The sequence below is a fragment of the Heteronotia binoei genome, chromosome 2, assembly GCF_032191835.1.
Source record: "Heteronotia binoei isolate CCM8104 ecotype False Entrance Well chromosome 2, APGP_CSIRO_Hbin_v1, whole genome shotgun sequence".
In the NCBI taxonomy this organism is placed as follows: Eukaryota; Metazoa; Chordata; class Lepidosauria; order Squamata; family Gekkonidae; genus Heteronotia; species Heteronotia binoei.
In genome coordinates, this window is record NC_083224.1 from 193922315 (window position 1) to 193941272 (window position 18958).

The following is an 18958-nucleotide window of genomic DNA, read 5'->3' on the forward strand; positions in this document are numbered from 1 at the left end:
CAGGTCCTTCCCTGCTGACCTCAGTGCTCTCTGGGGTTCATATGGGGAAAGACGGTCCCTCAGGTAGGCAGGTCCTCGGCCATATAGGGCTTTAAAGGTAATGACCAGCACTTTGTAACGAATCCGGTATGTAACTGGCAGCCAGTGCAGTCCGCGCAGCCCTGGCTGTATGTGCTCCCATTTTGGGAGCCCCAATAACAGCCTAGCCGCCGCGTTCTGCGCCAGCTGCAGCTTCCGGGTTCGGCACAAAGGCAGATCCATGTAGAGGGCATTACAGTAATCCAGTCTCGAGGTGACCGTTGCATGAATCACTGTTGCTAGGTCCCCGCGCTCTAAGAAGGGGGCCAACTGCCTTGCCCACCTCAGATGAAAGAAGGCTGACTTAGCAGTGGCTGCTATCTGGGCCTCCATTGATAATGAGGGCTCCAGTAGGACTCCCAAGCTCTTGACCCATCAAAAACCGGGAGAGGTATTTCCCTCCCCAGAGCGCCCCGGCCCACGCAAAGGACTTCTGTCTTCGCTGGATTCAGCTTCTGCCCACTCAGCCTTAACCAGGTTGCCACGGCCTGCAGTGCCAGGTCCAAATTCCTCGGGACGCAGCCAGGCCGGTCATCCATTAGCAGATAGAGCTGGGTGTCATCTGCATATTGGTGACACCCAAGCCCATACCTCCGGGCAATCTGGGCAAGGGGGCGCATATAGATATTAAATAGCATCGGTGAGAGAACCGCTCCCTGAGGCACCCCACAATCTAGTGTGCGCCTCTGGGACAGCTCACCCCCGATTGCCACCCTTTGTCCCCGATCCTCGAGGAAGGAGGAGAGCCATTGTAAGGCCAACCCCCTAACCCCTACGTTGGCGAGGCGGCGGGTAAGTAGCCGATGGTCGACCGTGTCAAACGCGGCCGACAGATCTAACAGCATCAGCGCCGCCACGCCGCCTCGATCCAGATCTTGTAAACCTCTATCGTGTCACCCCTCGGTTGACGTTTCTCCAAGCTAAGGAGCCCCAAGCGTTTTAACCTTTCTTCACAGGGAAAGTGTTCCAACCCTTTAACCACACTAGTTGCCCTTTTCTGCACTTTTTCCAATGTTATCTTTTTTGAGCTGCGGTGACCAGAACTGTACACAGTACTCTAAATGAGGCCACACTATCAATTTATACAGGGGCATTATGATAGCAAAAAAGAGCCCCATGGCGCAGCGTTGTAAAGCTGCAGTCCTAACCTCTGCTCACGAACTGAGTTCGATTCCGGCGGAAGCTGGGTTCAGGTAGCCGGCTCCAGGTTGACTCGGCTTTCCATCCGTCCGAGGTTGGTCAAATGAGTACCCAGCTTGCTCGGGGGGGGGGGGGGGGAGAGTGTAGATGACTGGGGAAGGCCATGGCAAACCACCCCGTAAAAAAGTCTGCAGTGAAAACGTTGTGATGCGACGTCACCCCAGAGTCAAAAACGACTGGTGCTTGCACAGGGGACGACCTTGACCTTTTTATTATGATACCGGCTGATTTATTTTCAGTTCCCTTCCTAATAATTCCCAGCATGGCGTTGGCCATTTTTATTGCAATCGTACACTGCCTTGACATTTTCAGTGAGTTATCTACCATGATCCCAAGATCTCTCTCTTGGTCCATCTCCGCCATTATACCTTATTATTATACCTTGCTAAGGTTTCCCCCGCCCCCCACAAAACCGACCTCATCACACTCTCCAGGTATTTCTCAACCCTGAACAATCAACCCTATAACCATTTTCTGAGGGTGCTTGGAAGTTCCTCCGGAGTGTATCTGGCCTGCGGATGACTGCAGTAATGGACAGTGGTGGTGATTTGAAGAAAGGAGACCCACCACTATCCATCACCCCCTGCAACGAATGGAGTGCGCACCCATGAACATTCCCCCCTGGAAACCCACACTATTCAGTAAAGGTTCCTGATAAGATCCACAGCAGGGGAGTTTCTCGAAAGCTGAAATGCCAGAAAACAACATTGGTCTAGCAGATGGACTCAGGGTGTGTTTGTATTTAGCAAAAAAGTATTTTAATTAACAAGGCTCTGAAGGTTCAAAAAAATAAAGTTCTGGATACAAGTTTCATAACCGTCAAGTCAGCTCAGCAAATATATATAATCAGTACTTTAGCTGTCATAAGGTTAAAAGGTCCAATTCTCCCCTACCCCCATTTTTAAAATTATATATATTTTTATATATATATATATATATATATTTATTTATTTAGTTAGTTCTTAAAATTTATTCAATAAAGTACTCATTTTCTCCTAGAAATTCCCTACATATACACAGAGGTTGAAAAATAAAAACTATAAAAAAAGAAACTCAACTTTAAAAAAAAAAGAAATCTCTCTCTCTCTTTTTTTTTGCATGAATTCATTATTTGGTCTTCTGCGTCTCCCACCAAATACCCTTTGTGGTCGAAAACCACCACCCCCCCACCAACCCCGGCTTCTTTATATGGATTTCAGAGACAAGGCTGAACACAACTTCAAATCTGACTTGGCAACAAAAATAGATATCACCACACACTCTAGAATGGCCAAACCCTCCCTCCCCAAGGTATAAAAATAAAAAAGGCTTTAAAAAATAAAACCACCTTCGTTGAGTCCTAGAAAGTGCACACGGGCCTTAATTCTGCTCGACTGATTCCTCTTTGCGAAAGGAAATACTGTTCTTTGGGAACGAAAAGAAAATGGATGAAGGAACAGCCAGCGCTGTTAACCAACCTGCTTCACACCCGCAGGTTGGCTATTAAAGCTTTTCTGTAAACTTTTAAAAATCCACCTCCCCCTCCCCACCCCCCCAAAAAATCATCTTCTGCGCTTCACCTCTTGCATTTAGGCCCGCTTCCTCCCCTCCTCGTCTTATTTATTTTCGTCTTTCCCAATCCCATTCTTAAATTCTGTTGTGCCCCCCCGCCCCCGCCACAACACAAATTAGAGGCATTGACTTCCCACGAACAACCCACCTCCATTGTTTTAAACCTTAAGGGAAAAAAATCATTTTAAACAGTTTGAAGTTCGAAAAAGCTGTGTTGTTGGGGGGGGGGACGGGGTTGGTAGGAAGGAAGGGGAGGGCCCTGGGAGGAAGTCTGCTACGAAAAAATGTGAATGGCTTGAGTGGCGGGCGTGTGGCAGGCGGGACATTCCGGTTCGGGTTTGCCACAGATACGCATGGCGCATTCCATGCAGAAGAGGTTGTGGCCACACGGCACTAAGGCGGCGATAACCTCGCTTTCGAAACACACCATGCACTCCCGAGAGGTCTTCCGAGGCGCGTCGGAGCCGCTCGAATCTGTCGGGGAGCCGGAAGCGGCGGAAACGCTGCTGGGTAAGGAGGAGGAGGACGAGTAGCCTGTGCTGTCGGAGAACGAGGAAAGAGAGCCCTGGGTCGGGAGCCACGGGAGGGTACTGACCGGGTCGCTCTGAATGCGCCGGGCCAAAGGATGTTCCAGGGGCATGCCGGTCTCTGGGAGGGTCGGAGAGTGTCGGGGTGTGGCCGTGCTACTGAGGCTGCTGTTGCGTCTCTGGGAGTTGCCGTTCAGGGAGGAAGGGCAGCCGAAGGCTGGGAGCGGGTTGCCAGGGGGTTCAAAAGGAGACCAGATGGTGGTCGGGGCGGTGATGTCCAAGGCCAAGAAATCGAACCCGAAATCAGGATCGTCTGCACCGAGCACAGCGGCTGGGGGTTCGCCGAACGAGAAGCTGTTGCCGGCGCCAAAGGGGCTGCCGGAGGGCCCGTCGGCTGCAGGGCCACCAAAATAAGGCTCTGTCACGGAGGTAGCGTTACCCAAGGAACCAAGGTTGTCACTCCGCACGCTGGACAAAGATCGCCGGGCAGGATTGGGGGCTTTGACCCACAGGCTGGAGGGACCACTGCCAGCGCCACCCAGCAAATCCAGGCAGACGTCCGTGCCATTGGTGTGGAAGTCATTGTCGCTGCTGATGTCAACGAAGGAGCCCGTTCTCATGGTGATGTGGGCTTCGATTTCCTCCCGGGCCCGGTCAACGTTCTCGGGCATGCCGGTAACCTCAAAGATGGGCTCTTTTTCTCGACTCGGGGTCACGATGTATGTGTGGGTCTGCTGCTGGATCCGCTTGATGGTGGCCCCCTTGGGGCCCACCACCAAGCCGACCACGCGGTAAGGCACCCGCACTTGGATCGTCGTCTGCCCGGGGAGGTTGGGGGGACCTAAGACTGTCCCTGACACCCCATTGACTTTGTTGCGAGTGGCTCGGATCATCGAGAAGTGCTCGGCGGCCGAGAGGATCTCTCGCTTGGCCATTTCCACATCCTCTTTTCGGCCGGTCACAATGAAGACAGGTTCCTCCCCTCTCACTGGTGTCTTTATGTAGGTGTTGGTTTTTGCTCTCAAAGCTTTGATCTTGCACCCTGGGACGTGAGAAGACAAGGAGAGAAGAGTATTAACATTACGAGAATTCTCCCTGTGATCGTCAGGAGGCCGAATTCGTCATGACGACAGGCCTTGGAAATTCTGCATTGTGAGGGAAACAAAAATTCGCAATATCTTATGCAAATCTTGAAAGAAAGAACTGTCAGATCGAGGCCCTGCCTCTGTTCTGTACTTTGGCTTCAGGATATCTCACAGAGAAAGAGAAGGGGAATGAATGTCACTGCCCATTGTTTTGTTCCTGGCTTTTCAGGTAGACTGCTCTTGAGTCTAGAGGTTTGATTAAGGATGCAAGAGAAGCCATGCTGAATCAAACCAATGGCTCATCCAGTCCAACACTCTGTGTCAAAAAAACAGGTGCCATCAGGAGGTCCATCAGTGGAGCCAGGACACCAGAAGCCTTCCCACTGTGTCCCCCCCAAGCACCAAGAATACAGAGAGCATCACTGCCCCAGACAGAAGAACATAAGAGAAGCCATGTTGGATCAGGCCAATGGCCCATCCAGTCCAGCACTCTCTGTCACACGGTGGTAAAAAAACCCCAGGGGCCATCAGGAGGTCCATCAGTGGGGCCAGGACACTAGAAGCCCTCCCACTGTTGCTTCTAGTAGAGGACTCCTAGTGTCCTGGCCCTACTGGTGGACCTCCTGATGGCACCTGGTTTTTTTGCCCACTGTGTGACACAGAATGTTGGACTGGATGGGCCATTGGCCTGATCCAACATTGCTTCTCTTATGTTTTTATGTCTGGAGCAGTGATGCTCTGTATTCTGGGTGCTTGGGTGGGGTTAGGCACAGTGGGAGGGCTTCTAGTGTCCTGGCCCCGCTGATGGGCCTCCTGATGGCACCAGGGGGGTTTTGGCCACTGTGTGACACAGAGTGTTGGATGGATGGGCCGCTGGCCTGATCCAACATGGCTTTCTCTTATATTCTTAGTAACTTACACCTTTCATGCCAGTAGCTCACAAAGCAGAATTCTTGCTCACAAGTCTCTGCAGCTTAGAGGGAACATTGCTCCAGAGACAGGCGTTGGATAAGCACTTTCCCCACTGGAGACCCTGGTTAAGAAAGTCACTGACCTCACTGGGCCGGTTATGGCTTCCCATTCGATGCCTTATGGGGGGGGGGGAGAAGAAGCCCTATCAGAACGCATGCTTTACAAGCGCACAATTGGAGGTTTGGTTCCTAACACTCTATCTTCAACAGATCTCAGGTGCTGGGAAAGAGCTTTCTCCGCTTGAGGCCCTGGAGAAGTGATAAGAGCCTGGGAAGATCGAGCGAAGATTCTGCACAAGGGAATATCAACATTCGTGCCCTCTACTGTATTGTGCACTCCATACTTTTCTTCGGTTCAACTGGGGTAGCCCTGTTGATCTGAAGTAAGGGTGGTCAAACTGTGACTCTTTCATACATATTGCGTCGCTCTCGGAGCCCCCAGTCCCGTCAGCTGGCCTGGAAAAGGCAATTGAGTACCAGATCCGTTTCAAGGTTTTAGTACTGACTTAAAAAGAAGAAGATGATATTGGATTTATATCCCGCCCTCCACTCCAAAGAGTCTCAGAGCGGCTCACAATCTCCTTTCCCTTCCTCCCCCACAACAGACACCCTGTGAGGTAGATGAAGATATTGGATTTATATCCCGCCCTCCACTCCGAAGAGTCTCAGAGCGGCTCACAATCTCCTTTCCCTTCCTCCCCCACAACAGACACCCTGTGAGGGAGGTGGGGCTGAGAGAGCTCTCCCAGAACCTGCCCGTTCAAGGACAGAGTCTCAGAGCAGCCTACAATCTCTATTCCCTTCCTCCCCCACAATAGACACCCTGTGAGGGAGGTGGGGCTGAGAGAGCTCTCCCAGCAGCTGCCCTTTCAAGGACAGAGTCTCATAGCAGCCTACAATCTCCTTTCCCTTCCTCCCCCACAACAGACACCCTGTGAGGTGGGTGGGGCTGAGAGAGCTCTCCCAGAAGCTGCTCTTTCAAGGACAGAGTCTCAGAGCGGCTCACAATCTCCTTTCCCTTCCTCCCCCACAACAGACACCCTGTGGGGTGGGTGGGGCCGGAGAGGGCTCTCACAGCAGCTGCCCTTTCAAGGACAACCTCTGCCAGAGCTATGGCTGACCCAAGGCCATGCTAGCAGGTGCAAGTGGAGGAGTGGGGAATCAAACCCGGTTCTCCCAGATAAGAGTCCGCACACTTAACCACTACACCAAACTGGCTCTTACACGGCCCGGGACTGACATAGCTACGGGACCGCATCTCCCCATATATGCCCCGGAAGGGCCAGGGCGTTTTTGGCCTTGGTCCCAGCCTGGTGGAATCAGCTCCCCTTTGAGATCCGGGTCCTTACTGAATGTTTTGTTTAAAAAAAAGGTCAAGGGGTGCAAGCACCAGTCGTTTCCGACTCTGGGGTGACGTTGCTTTCACAATGTTTTCACAGCAGACTTTTTACGGGGTGGCTTGCCATTGCCTTCCCCAGTTCTCTATGCTTTCCTCCCAGCAAGCTGGGGACTCATTTGACCAACCTCGGAAGGATGGAAGGCTGAGTCAAGTTGGAGCCGGCTACCCGAACCCAGCTTCCAATGGGATCGAACTAGGGACCTGAGCAAAGGGCTCCGACTGCAGTACTGCAGCTTTACCACTCTGCGCCGCAGGGCCCTGTAAGCATGGGGGGAAAGGAAAGGTCCCCTGGGCAAGCACCAGTCGTTTCCGACTCTGGGGTGACGTTGCTTTCTCAATGTTTTCACGGCAGACTTTTTACAGGGTGGTTTGCCATTGCCTTCCTCAGTCATCTATACTTTCCCCCCAGCAAGCTGGGGACTCATATGATCGACCTCGGAAGGATGGAAGGCGGAGTCAACCTGGAGCCGGCTACCTGAACCCAGCTTCCGCCGGGAGCACAGGGCTCCGACTGCAGTACTGCAGCTTTACCGTTCTGCGCCACGGGGCCCTTATACCATTTTGTAGGGCCTGTAAAACGGAGCTATTCCCCCCGGGCCTTTAGTTGAGGCAGTGGGCATCCTACACTATCGGGCGTTCTATTCCATTGGCCAGCCCTATGCCGTAGGACCACCTCTGCCAGAATATTAAATTACCTTTGCTGTATCTGAATCTTCGAATGCAGTCCTTACAACATGTGCCAACTGATTCTTAGGGTATACAACATGTGCCAACTGAGCTGCCAAATAAAAATTGTCTATGACTGAATTGTCTTCTATTTCATTCACATGTTTGAATGGTTATTCATATTGTTTTCATAATGTTGTTATCTGCCCTGAGCCCTCCTTGGGATAGGGCGGACTATAAGTGACCTAAATAAAAATGCATTTAAACTTAAAGTTGCTTTCTTTCCACCCCTCCCTCCTTCCTGCTCTCGAACATCTGATGTTCATTCTGTGTGGCTCTTGTTAAGCAAGTTTGGCTACCCCTAGCAGCAGAACAACACTGGAGTCCAGTGACACCTTTAAGACTTTATTTCTGCGTATAAACTTTCCTGTGCATATACCAACAAAGTATATTTCTGGGTATAAGCTTTCGTGGAAATGCACACAAGAGCTTATACCCAGAATTAAAACATTGTTGGCCTTAAAGTTGCCAGAGAGCCAACACTGCATCAGGGGAAGACAGATTCTCTCGTACAACTCGGAACTCTGGAGGGTTCCTTTGTCCCACAGTTCTCTGTCTGGGGGGCAGAATTCATTCCTGGCACCTACGTAAATATATTAACATTTTCTAGAAATCACACACTGGTAGAAGCAGAAAAGTTGGCAGAGAGGATACATGGACTAAATATAGTTGAGAGCTGGAAGGGGGAGAAGGAGGAAAGGGGGGGGGTGGCATTCCCTGAACCGCCCAATAGGAAACTGGGACCGTGATGTCACCGGGCTGGACACAGCATGGTCGGCGCTAACAAAGCGAACAATGGGGCAGACACCCTGCCCCACTTTATGGCAAGGGGGAGAAAAGACCCACGTGGGTTGCAAAGGTGGAAACACAAGCAGACACAGGAATATCACAAAGCAACTGTGGAAGTCGTCCTGGGCAAAAAGATGGGGGTGGGTGGGAGCAGCCGTTGCTCCCCCCCTGGGAAAGAGAGAAGGAGAGAGCCTGTACATCTGATGTCAAATGGCTATTTCTTTGTCTTTTAAAGCATAAAAAGGTACATTTTAAACACACATCCGTTGCATGAACATGCATGCAGACACAAAAAAAGGTTAAGGGGGGGTGGTGGTTCAGTTGAATCTGATTTACTCTTCTTGATGTCTGCTTTGGCTTTTGGCTGTGGGAATTCCCCCCCCCCTCCCGAAATTCACCTCCAAACACAATCCACAGTGCCCTGTAAACAGATCTTTCATATTCATTAAAATAGTAACAATAACACCAAGGCTGAGCAGCACCTGAGCCCAGGAAACGCTCCAAAAGGTGGACCTCAGGAGAAAGATTCCAAAGAGGTCTAGCAATCCGTCCCAAGTTTTCCCAAAACCAGGGGCGTCGACCTGCTAAAGGCACAAACTTTGCACACGTACCCGTCTTGTCTTGTTTCTGGCAAACAAACAAAAGCCAGAGATTCTCTTGGGACTTTCGTACAGATCCATAGATTCTTCTCTTCTTCTTTTTTTTTGGTAAAGGGGCTGAGTACGTGGAGGGGCGGGGGGGGAGGGAAATCAGAGGCTTGGGTTCCAGATTCACTCCTCTTCTTCAAGTCCCCAAAGTCCAGAGCGTTTTGTTCCATCCTTCCAACTTTGCAGCCTCATCTCGGAAGAGGAACAAAGTCTTTTAAAAGGGACTCAAAAGCCTATCTAGCTAGGCCCAGCCAGTGTAGCATCTCTTCCAGAGTCTATGGCTTTTTCTTTTTTTGAATAACAATGCCCTTAGAAGTTGTGTGCGTGTGGAGGGGGGGGGGGGAGAGGAAGACTAATGAGAAAGCCATTTTTTTTTTTACGCACAAAGTTGGGGGTTAAGCCCCCTTCCCCTTTACAGAAACACCCATGATTTCTCCAAGGCAGTGGAGTCTTGCGAGCAAAAATTCTACTTTGTGAGCTACCAGGGTGAAAGCTTGCTCTGGGGCCATTTGTCTCTTTTATGTGGGGGGAGAGGGGACCCCACCTGAAAAACACCCCCCCTGTCTTTGCTTTGAAGCCAGGGGTCCCAAAGTATTTAGGGAAACTCACAAGGGGAGAAGTGGGAGACGCAGGGGTGTCTTTACAAGGCCGCTCCTCTCCATTCCAGGAGAAAAGGAGTTTTGTGCTCCTTTTGAGCTGCAAAGCCCACCCGGGACCAGCATTCCCTCTAAGCTGCGTTAGTGTGAGCTAGCTCACAGATTTTTAGCCTCCAGCTCACATATTTTTGTCTTCGCTCAGGAAGGATGACCCCAGAGCACAATATTTATGCAGCAGCTCACAGCTTTAATGCCAGGAGCTCACAAAGTAGGGTTTTTGTTCACAAGACTCCACAGCTTAGAGGAGCATTGCCTGGGCCCAGCGTTCCCTCTAAGCTCACAGTTTTTTAGCCTCTGGCTCACACTTTCATGGCGGCAGCTCACAAAGTGGACTTTTTGCTCGCAAGACCCCACAGCTTAGAGGGAGCTCTGCCCGGCGACCGGCGTTCCCTCTAAGCTGAGTTAGCGTGAGCTAGCTCACCGGTTTTTAGCCTCCAGCTCACACCTTTTTGCCTTAAAGCTCAGGAAAACACCACCATGGTTGCAGGAGCTCACCGAGTTGAGTTTTTGCTGGCAAGCCCCCGCAGCTTAGACAGAACATCGCCCGGGGAACCAGCGTTCCCTCTAAGCTGAGTTAGCGTGAGCTAGCGCACCAGTTTTTAGCCTCCAGCTCACACCTTTTTGCCTTAAAGCTCAGGAAAACGCCATCATGGTTGCAGGAGCTCACCAAGTCGAGTTTTTGCCGGCAAGCCCCTGCACCTTAGAGGGAACATGGAAATCACCCCCCCTTGGGTTGCCTTTTTTGGGGGGTGTGGGGTGGGTGTTGCCCCCTACCTTGCCTGCCCACGATCTCGGCCACGTGCTCGGAGCTGGGCACGGTCACGCACTCGGTGGTGTTGACGCTCCTCTTGCGGCTCCCGATGGTGCCCAGCGGCGGCGTCGGGGGGGCGGCCAGGAGGAGGTGGGGGGGCGGCCCCCCCAGCAGCGAGCCCGGGAAGGCTGCAAAGAGCTCGCCCGCGCGGGGAGCCCCCTTCGAGGGGCTCCAGCAGGGCGAAGCCGCCGCCCCCTCCTCCTCCTGCCAGCGCCCCATAGCCGGGGGGCTCCAGCTCCAGCCCCCCCATCTCCTCCTCTTCTCTTGCCCAAGATGGAGAGGTGGTCCAGGGCAAGCTGGAGGGCGTCCTCCTCCTCCTCTTCTCCTTCTCCCTCCTCGAGGGGAGAGGCTGCTGGACGGGGGGGATGCCGCGGGGGGAGCCGGCTGCAAGGGGGCTCGCCCCCAGCAGCCCCCCCAGGGCGGAGAGGGGCCCTTCCAACCGGGGGGCCGCGCTGGGCACGGCTGGACGCTCCCCGCTCGACGCCTCCTCTTCTCCTTCTTCGAGGGGGAAAGGCTGCTGGACGGGGGGATGCTCCGGGGGGAGCCGCTGCAAGGGGGGCTCACCCCCAGCAGCCCCCCCAGGGCGGGAAAGGGCCCTTCCAGCGGGGAGGCCGAGCTGGGCATGGCTGGACGGTGCCCCCCGACGCCGCCTCCTCCTCCGCCGCCTCCTCTTGCCCCTCCGTCGCCCCCAGCCCGGAGCCCCCGAGGCTGCTGCCGCCGTTGCCGCCGCCCGCCCCCCTCGGTGCTCGGCCGCCTTCATCCAGCAGCCCGGCCCCGCCGACGGGCCCAGGAGGGGCGCGCGCGGCACCAGAGGCTTGCGCGCAGCGGCCCCCGCCGGCCCACCCCCGGAGGCGGGACGTCAGCCCCAGCCCAACAATGAGGAGCGGGGCGCATGCGCGCCGAGGCCGCCTCCCTCTCTCTCTCAGCCCCCCCCCCCCAGCCCGGCTTTGCAAAACAGCTGCAAGCAATGCAGGAGCCCGGTGCGTCTGGAAGACCAGCCCAGTTGGATGCGTTTTTGGTTCATTTAGTCCATGTCTTCTAGGTTATGGTTTTGAACAAAGCAGGAGTCTAGTGTCTCCTTGACTCCTGCTTTGTTAGCAACTTCACTCCTGCTTTGTTATGCACTTTGACTCCTCCTGCTTGTTATGCTCCTTGACTCCTGCTTTGTTAGCAACTTCACTCCTGCTTTGTTATGCTCCTTGACTCCTGCTTTGTTAGCAACTTCACTCCTGCTTTGTTCTGCACCTTGACTCCTGCTTTGTTCAGCTGCTTCAGACCGACACGGCTGCCCGCTTGGATCGAGTCTACGATTTATTCTCGTTTCATTCGTTTTCGTTTTTTGAACGCAGATAAGTTTATGTTAAAAATGCCACATTATCCAGAGCTTTGTGGGATGAGGGAGTAGCGAGTCCTTAAGATTGTTGTTGTTCAGTCGCAAAGTCGGGTCCAACTCTTTGCGACTCCCTGGACCAAGTCACGCCAGCCCTCCTGTCCTCCACCATCCTCCAAAGTCTGCTCAAATTCGTGTTAGTCACATCAGTAACACCGTCAGCCATCTCCTCTTTTGCCATCCTATAATAATAATAATAATAAATTTTTTATTTATATCCCACCCTCCCCGTCTAGGCGGCTCAGGGTGGCTAACAACATTTCACACAATTAACATAAATAGATAAAACTTTAAATTTAACAATTAAAAAGAAATTAAACATCCTCTTCTTCTTTTGCCTTCTGTCTTTCCCAGCATTATAGAATCATAGGAGAGTTGGAAGGGATCACTAGGGTCATCTAGTCCAACCCCCTGCACAATGCAAGAAACTCACAAACACCTCCCCCTAAATTCACAGGATCCACATTGCTGTCAGATGGCCATCTAGCCTCTGTTGGAAAACCTCCAAGGAAGGAGAGCCCACCACCTCCTGAGGAACGCTGTTCCACTGAGGAACCGCTCTAACGGTCAAGAAGTTCTTCCTAATGTTGAGCCGGAAACTCTTGATTTAATTTCAGCCCATTGGTTCTGGTCCTACCTTCTGAGCCACAGAAAATAATTCCACACCATCCTCTATAGGACAGCCCTTCAAGGACTTGAAGATGGTGATCCTATCACCTCTCAGCGCCTGCTCTCCAGGCTAAACATCCCCAGCTCCTTCAACCTTTCCCATAGGAATTGGTCTCCAGACCCGTCACCATCTTCGTCGCCCTCCTCTGGACCCGTTTCAGCTTGTCTATATCCTTCTTTTGCCTTCTGTCTTTCCCAGCATCAGGGTCTTCTCAGGGAGTGCTCCCTTCTCATTGGGTGGCCGAAGGATTTGAGCTTCAGCTTCAGCATCTGACCTTCAGGGAACAGTCAGGGTTGATTTCCCTTAGGACTGACTGATTGGATCTTCTTGCAGTCCAAGGAACTCTCAAGAGTCTTCTCCAGCACCACAGTTCAAAAGCATTCTTCTTCTGCGCTCGGCCTTCCTTATGGTCAAGCTCTCACAGCCATGCATTACTACTGGAAATACCATTGCTTTGACTATACAGACTTCTGTTGGCAGGGTGATGTCTCTACTTTGTATTATACTGCCCAGTTTTGCCATAGCTGTCCTCCCAAGGAGCAAACATCTTTTAATGTCATGGCTACAGTCACCATCTGCAGTGATCTTGGATCCAGAAATATCACTACTTCCATGTCTTCCCCTCCTATTTGCCACAGTGTGATGGGGCCGGATGCCATGATCTTAGTTTTTAGATGTTGAGTTTCAAGCCTACTTTTGTGCTCTCCTCTTTCACCCTCAGCAAGAGGTTCTTTAGGACCTCCTCACTTTCTGCCATTAGAGTGGTGTCATCTGCATATCTGAGGTTGTTGATGTTTTCCCCGGCAATCTTAATTCCGGCTTGTGCTTCATCCAGGCCAGCATTCCGCATGATGTACTCTCTGCATATAAATTAAATAAGCAGGGTGACAACATACATCCTTGTCGAACTTCTTTTCCTATTCTAAACCAATCAGTTGTTCCATATACCGTTCTGACCTTTGCTTCTTGACCCTTATACAGGTTTCTCAGGAGACATGTGAGGTGGTCTGGTACTCCCATCTCTTTAAGGACTTGCCACAGTTTGTTGTGATCCACACAATCAAAGGCTTTAGCGTGGTCAATGAAACAGAATAGACGTTTTTCTGATACTCCCGTGCTTTCACCATATTCCAGCGAATGTTGGCAATTTGATCTCTAGTTCCTCTACCTCTCCGAAAACCAGCTTGAACTTCTGGTAGTTCCCGATCTATGTACTGCTGAAGCCTAGACTTGTAGGATCTTTAACATGACCTTGCTGCATGTGAAATGAGTGCAATGTGTGATAGTTTGAACATTCCTTGGCATTACCTTCTTTGGGATCGGGATATAAACTGATCTTTTCCAATCCTGTAGCCACTGTTGCGTTTTCCAAATTTGTTGACATAATGTGTGCATCACTTTATCAGCTATCTCTTTAGGACTTTGAAATAGCTGAGCTGGGATGAAGGAGTGGCAAGTCTTAATATGGAGAAAGTGAAACAAAACAGGAGTCATGTTGCACCTTTAAGACCAACTTAGTTTTATTCAGAATGTAAGCTTTCGTGTGCTCTCTGAGCGCACTTCATCGGACGAGGAATCTGGCACATTGAGCAGAAGAAGATATTGGATTTATATCCCGCCCTCCACTCTGAAGAGTCTCAGAGCGGCTCACAATCTCCTTTACCTCCTCCCCACAACAGACACCCTGTGATGTGGGTGGGCTGAGAGGGCTCTCACAGCAGCTGCCCTTTCAAGGACTACCTCTGCCAGAGCTATGGCTGACCCAAGACCATGCTAGCAGGTGCAAGTGGAGGAGTGGGGAATCAAACCGGTTCTCCAGAGAAGAGTCTGCACACTTAACCACTACACCAAACTGGCAGAGCCATACAGAGCTGGTTGGCAGCGGCCCAGAATTCAGAATGGTACAGATTTAAGAACCAATGACAGAATAGTAAAATTATCTGGTAGGCAGTGGTTTAGAATGCAGAATGGTACAGATTTAAGAACAATGACGAAATAGTAAAATTATCTGGTAGGCAGTGGTTTAGAATGTAAAATGGTACAATATAAGATCCAATGACAGAATAGTAATAGTAATAGGGGGAGGACAGTGGCTCAGTGGCAGAGCATCTGCTTGGGAAGCAGAAAGGTCCCAGGTTCAATCCTGGCATCTCCAAAAAAGGGTCCAGGCAAATAGGTGTGAAAAACCTCAGCTGGAGACCCTGGAGAGCCGCTGCCAGTCTGAGTAGACAATACTGACTTTGATGGACCCAGGGTCTGATTCAGTAGAAGGCAGCTTCAGATGTTCATATGTTCATTGGGAGGGATGATGGCTCAGTGGTAGAGCATCTGCTTGGGAAGCAGAAGGTCCAGTTTTCAATCCCGGCATCTCCAGCTCACAAGGGTCCAGGCAGTAGGTGATGGAAATGGAGGGCCGGTGGCTCAGTGGTAGAGCATCTGCTGGCAAGCAGGAGGTCTAGGTTCAATCCTGGCATCGCCACTAAAAAAGGGTCCAGGCAAATAGGTGCGAAAAACTTCAGCTTGAGACCCTGAGAAGAGCCGCTGCCAGTCTGAGTAGAATACTGACTTTGATGGCCCAGGGTCTGATTCAGTATAAGGCAGCTTCATATGTAAAATTAACAAATTGAGCAAAGTGATCTGGGTAGATGAGCATGCGAAAGCAGCAAAACCGTAGTATGCCAAAATGTGAGAGTATCTGTCAGTGACTATTGCTATGAAGCTGGGCCAAAAGGAAGGACTAGAGAACATGCAGATAGATCCAGGCGGGCTGCGTGTTGGTCTGAAGCAGTTGAACAAAGCAGAGTCAAGCGTCACCTTGAAGACCAACCAAGTTTTATTCGGAATGTTCTTTCGTGTGCTAGAAGCACGCTTCATCAGACACTAGGATGGAATGGGAAGCAGTTCTAAATAGAGAGAAAGTGTAAGATCCAGGCGGGCAGCCGTGGTGGTCTGAAGCAGTAGAACAAAGCAGGAGTCAGTGGCACCTTTTAGGACCCACAAACTTTGATTCAGAATGGAAGTTTCCACGCGCTAGAAGCACGCTTCATCAGAATGGAGCTTTACTGCTCACACACACGGCAAACCTTTATTCAGAAAAAGCAGGAGTCCAGTAGGACTTGAAGACCAACCAGTTGAATTCCTTTTATTTTATTTATTCTAGGGGTGGCCAACGTAGCTGCTCCAGATGTTTTCTGCCTACAACTCCATCAGCCCCAGCCATGGCCATGCTGGCTGGGCTGATGGGAGATGTAGGCAAAAAACATCTGGAGAGTTACCGTTGGCCACCCCTGATTTATTCTATTATTCTATTATTCATTTCATTCATTTTTTTTGAAAGTATAAGTTTATTATAAAAATTCCGAGTTATCCAGAACTTGTGGATGAATAGTAGCAAGTCCTTAATATAGAGAAAGTGTAGACAGATCCAAGTGTTGGTCTGAAGCAGTAGAAGAAGTATTGCAGATTTATACCCCACCCTTCTCCCTGAATCAGAGACTCAGAGCAGCTTACAATCTCTTATATCTTCTCCCCCACAATAGACGCCCTGTAAGCAGGTGGGGCTGAGAGAGCTCTCCCAGAAGCTGCCCTTTCAAGGACGGAGTCTAGAGCGGCCTACAATCTCCTTTCCTTCTCCCCCACAACAGACACCCTGTGAGCGAGGTGGGCTGAGAGAGCTCTCCAGAAGCAGCCTTTCAAGGACGGAGTCTCAGAGTGGCTACAATCTCCTTTCCCTTCCTCCCCCACATCAGACACCCTGTGAGGTGGTGGGTCTGGAGGAGAAGAGCTCTCCCAGAAGCTGCCCGTTCAAGGACAGAGTCCCAGAGTGGCCTGACAGTTAAGGGGAGGGAAGCCTCAAGGGGGCTCATTTTGCGGCATCTCCCGGCGGGAGGGTGCACCCGCACGGGACACATATCAAATGAAAGAGGGGCGCAGGGCTATCAGAAACAGCCAGCGGAGGGAGTCGGGAGCCCACCCCACTGGGGGATCCACACCCCGAAAGTGATGAAGGTGCACAGATAGAGCCAACAGAGCTAAGCGGGGTGGGAGGGAGGGAAGGAAGGAAGGAGCGAGGGAAGGGAGGAACGCCGCGCCGCCCCTCCAGCCAGCCGCCCCCCAGCTTTCGGCCCCCTCCCTCCCTGCCTGGGGGGGGCTTATCGTCTCGCAGGGCGCAGGTGGGCGGCCTCCCCTCCGGGCGGGCGGGCTGGCTGGCCAGGAGCGCAGCAGCAGCGCGAGGAGGAGCAGGAGGCGGCGGCAGGCGGCCCTTTCCGCGGCGGCGATGCGGCGGCTGGTGCTGGCGCTGCTAGCCGGAGCGCCTGGGCGGCCAGTAAGAGGGAGCCGCTCGGACCCCCCTCCCCCCTCGGCGGGGCAGCCGCAGCCAGGCCGCGGCTGCAGGGAGGGCGGGGCGGGGCACCTCAGCCTCCCAGGTTGAGCCGGCGTCCGGGAAGGGCTGGCTGCGGGGCCTGAGCGCATGCCTCCGCCGGCTCACCGCCCTCGGCGGCAGCAGCAGGAGGAGGAGGAGTCCCGCCCAGCCTCCCGCTCCAGACAGGCGCTCACCGCCTTCCCCGCCCGCGCGGCCCCGCCGGCTCCTTTTGCTGGCTAAACCGGGATTTTTAATGGTCTCGGGATAGCCAGCCCGGGAGGCAGGAATTTGGGGGCTTAGGGCGGACTTTCCCGGGTGGTCGGGATGGTCTGGCCACCCTAGCTCTGCCTTGCACAACTCAGTTGTTAGGGAGAGGAGCACATGGCGGGAAGTTCTGCCGGCGAGCTCCCTGCCATACGGACTTAGAGCGAGGGACAGGCAGGCACGTTGGTGACGGGTTTTGCACTGCGCCGTAGCTTTGACAGAATCTTTGACTCGCGTGGGGTGAGAGCAAGGTCTCTCCCCTGGGGCTAACTGCTCGTTTCCAGGTCTCCAAAGGTTCTGGGCTCGCGAAGGCTCTGCATGTGAGTGAGGAGTGTCGCCCGTGGCTGGGCAAGTTTCACTCTGCACCCCACTCTATCCTCCCCTTCCCTCGCTCTTGTCTGCTTGGGGTGCGAACGTCCCTGGCACTTGAACCAGGCAGTGGGCTCCGGCAGGGGCATTTGCTGAGCTCGCTCCCCTGTGCTGCTACCTGCCGCCTTCCCTGGGTCTGCCCTCTGCTGCAAACCCAACCCCTGCAAAGCAAAGATGCACACAGGGATGCCCTATATACAGCCGTTTCTTGTCTGCAGATGGTTGGAGCGTTGGTCTCCATTATGAATTGTTAAGTGTTATTTGAAGCTCGTAGAAGCCTTATGTGAAACAGGGCATATAGCGCATCCCTGTTGCGTACTTTTGCCTTGCTGCTTTCCTCCTTTCCACTGGCTAAAAGGAGACTTGGAGCGTTGGACCTTCGTTCTAGCGGCTCTGCGCTCTTTATACCACATCCAGATTGTGAAATTGAAAGAATGAACTATCGGCTATGAGTACTTGAATGTATATGGGAGTGGTCTCTACTTGCACTTGATTGATGCTTTTTGTAGATGTGTTTTGACTACAAATAAGAACTAAGAGAAGCCTGTGGGATCAGGCCAATTGCCCATTCAGTCCAACACTCTGCGTCACACAGTGGCCAATATATGTGTGTGTGTACACACACACACACACACTCATATATAATACACTTTGACTAACAGCCACTGATGGACCTCTGCTCCATATTTTTGTTCAATCCCCTCTTGAAGTTGGCTATGCTTGCAGCCGCCACCCCCTCCTGTGGCGAGACTTCCACATGTTAATCACCCTTTGGGTGAAGGACTCCTTATCTCGTTTTACCTGACTGCTCAGCAATTTCATTGAATGCCCACGAGTTCTTGTATTGTGAGAAATAATTTTTCATATATAAAATCATTTAATTATTGAGGTTTTTCTTGACGTGGATGCCTTGGCTGTATACCTGTGCTTCGTTTCATGTTACTCTTTTGGGGTTGCAGCATTCCCAACCCGTGGCAGAGCAGGGTGTGTGTGTGTGTGGGGGCAGCTGCCCGATGCAGGAGGTGGGTCAGAGGCTGTCCCTTTAAAGAGAGCGCCAGCCCAGCTGAAATGCACCTGCTCTTCAGCTGCCGGCCTTACAGGTGCTCTTGATCTCTGTCTCTGTTTTGAAGTGAGACTCCAACACAGAGGCTTCCGTGTGTGTCGCTCCACCCACCCCCCTCCACTCCTTCTTTGTTTCTGCCTGCCGCTCGGAATGGAGCCCCGCCACGGTGAGACTGCCCAGCACACCCGGGAAAACCGTTGCACTTTGTTCCGGAAAAATAAAGTCTGAGATGATGATGATGATATGGATTTATATCCCCCTCCACTCCCGACGAGCTTTTAGAGCGGCTCACAATCTCTTTTCCCTTCCTCCCCCACAACCGACACCCTGTGAGGTAGGTGGTGCTGAGAGAGCTTCCCAGAAGCTGCACTTTAAAGGACAGAGTCTCAGAGCAGCCTACAA

General features: G+C 52.2%; 1 protein-coding gene across 1 annotated transcript; it reads right to left on the minus strand.

The window, feature by feature from the left end:
- Positions 1 to 3063: 3063 nt before the first annotated feature.
- LOC132567446 (RNA-binding protein MEX3D-like) lies at positions 3064 to 11064 on the minus strand. Its single transcript, XM_060233122.1, is given in 5 exon segments — positions 3064 to 4398; positions 10404 to 10584; positions 10586 to 10708; positions 10710 to 10792; positions 10881 to 11064. Coding segments are annotated over 5 exon segments (1866 nt in total). The 3' UTR covers positions 3064 to 3103.
- Between the last annotated feature and the right edge of the window lie 7894 nt (positions 11065 to 18958).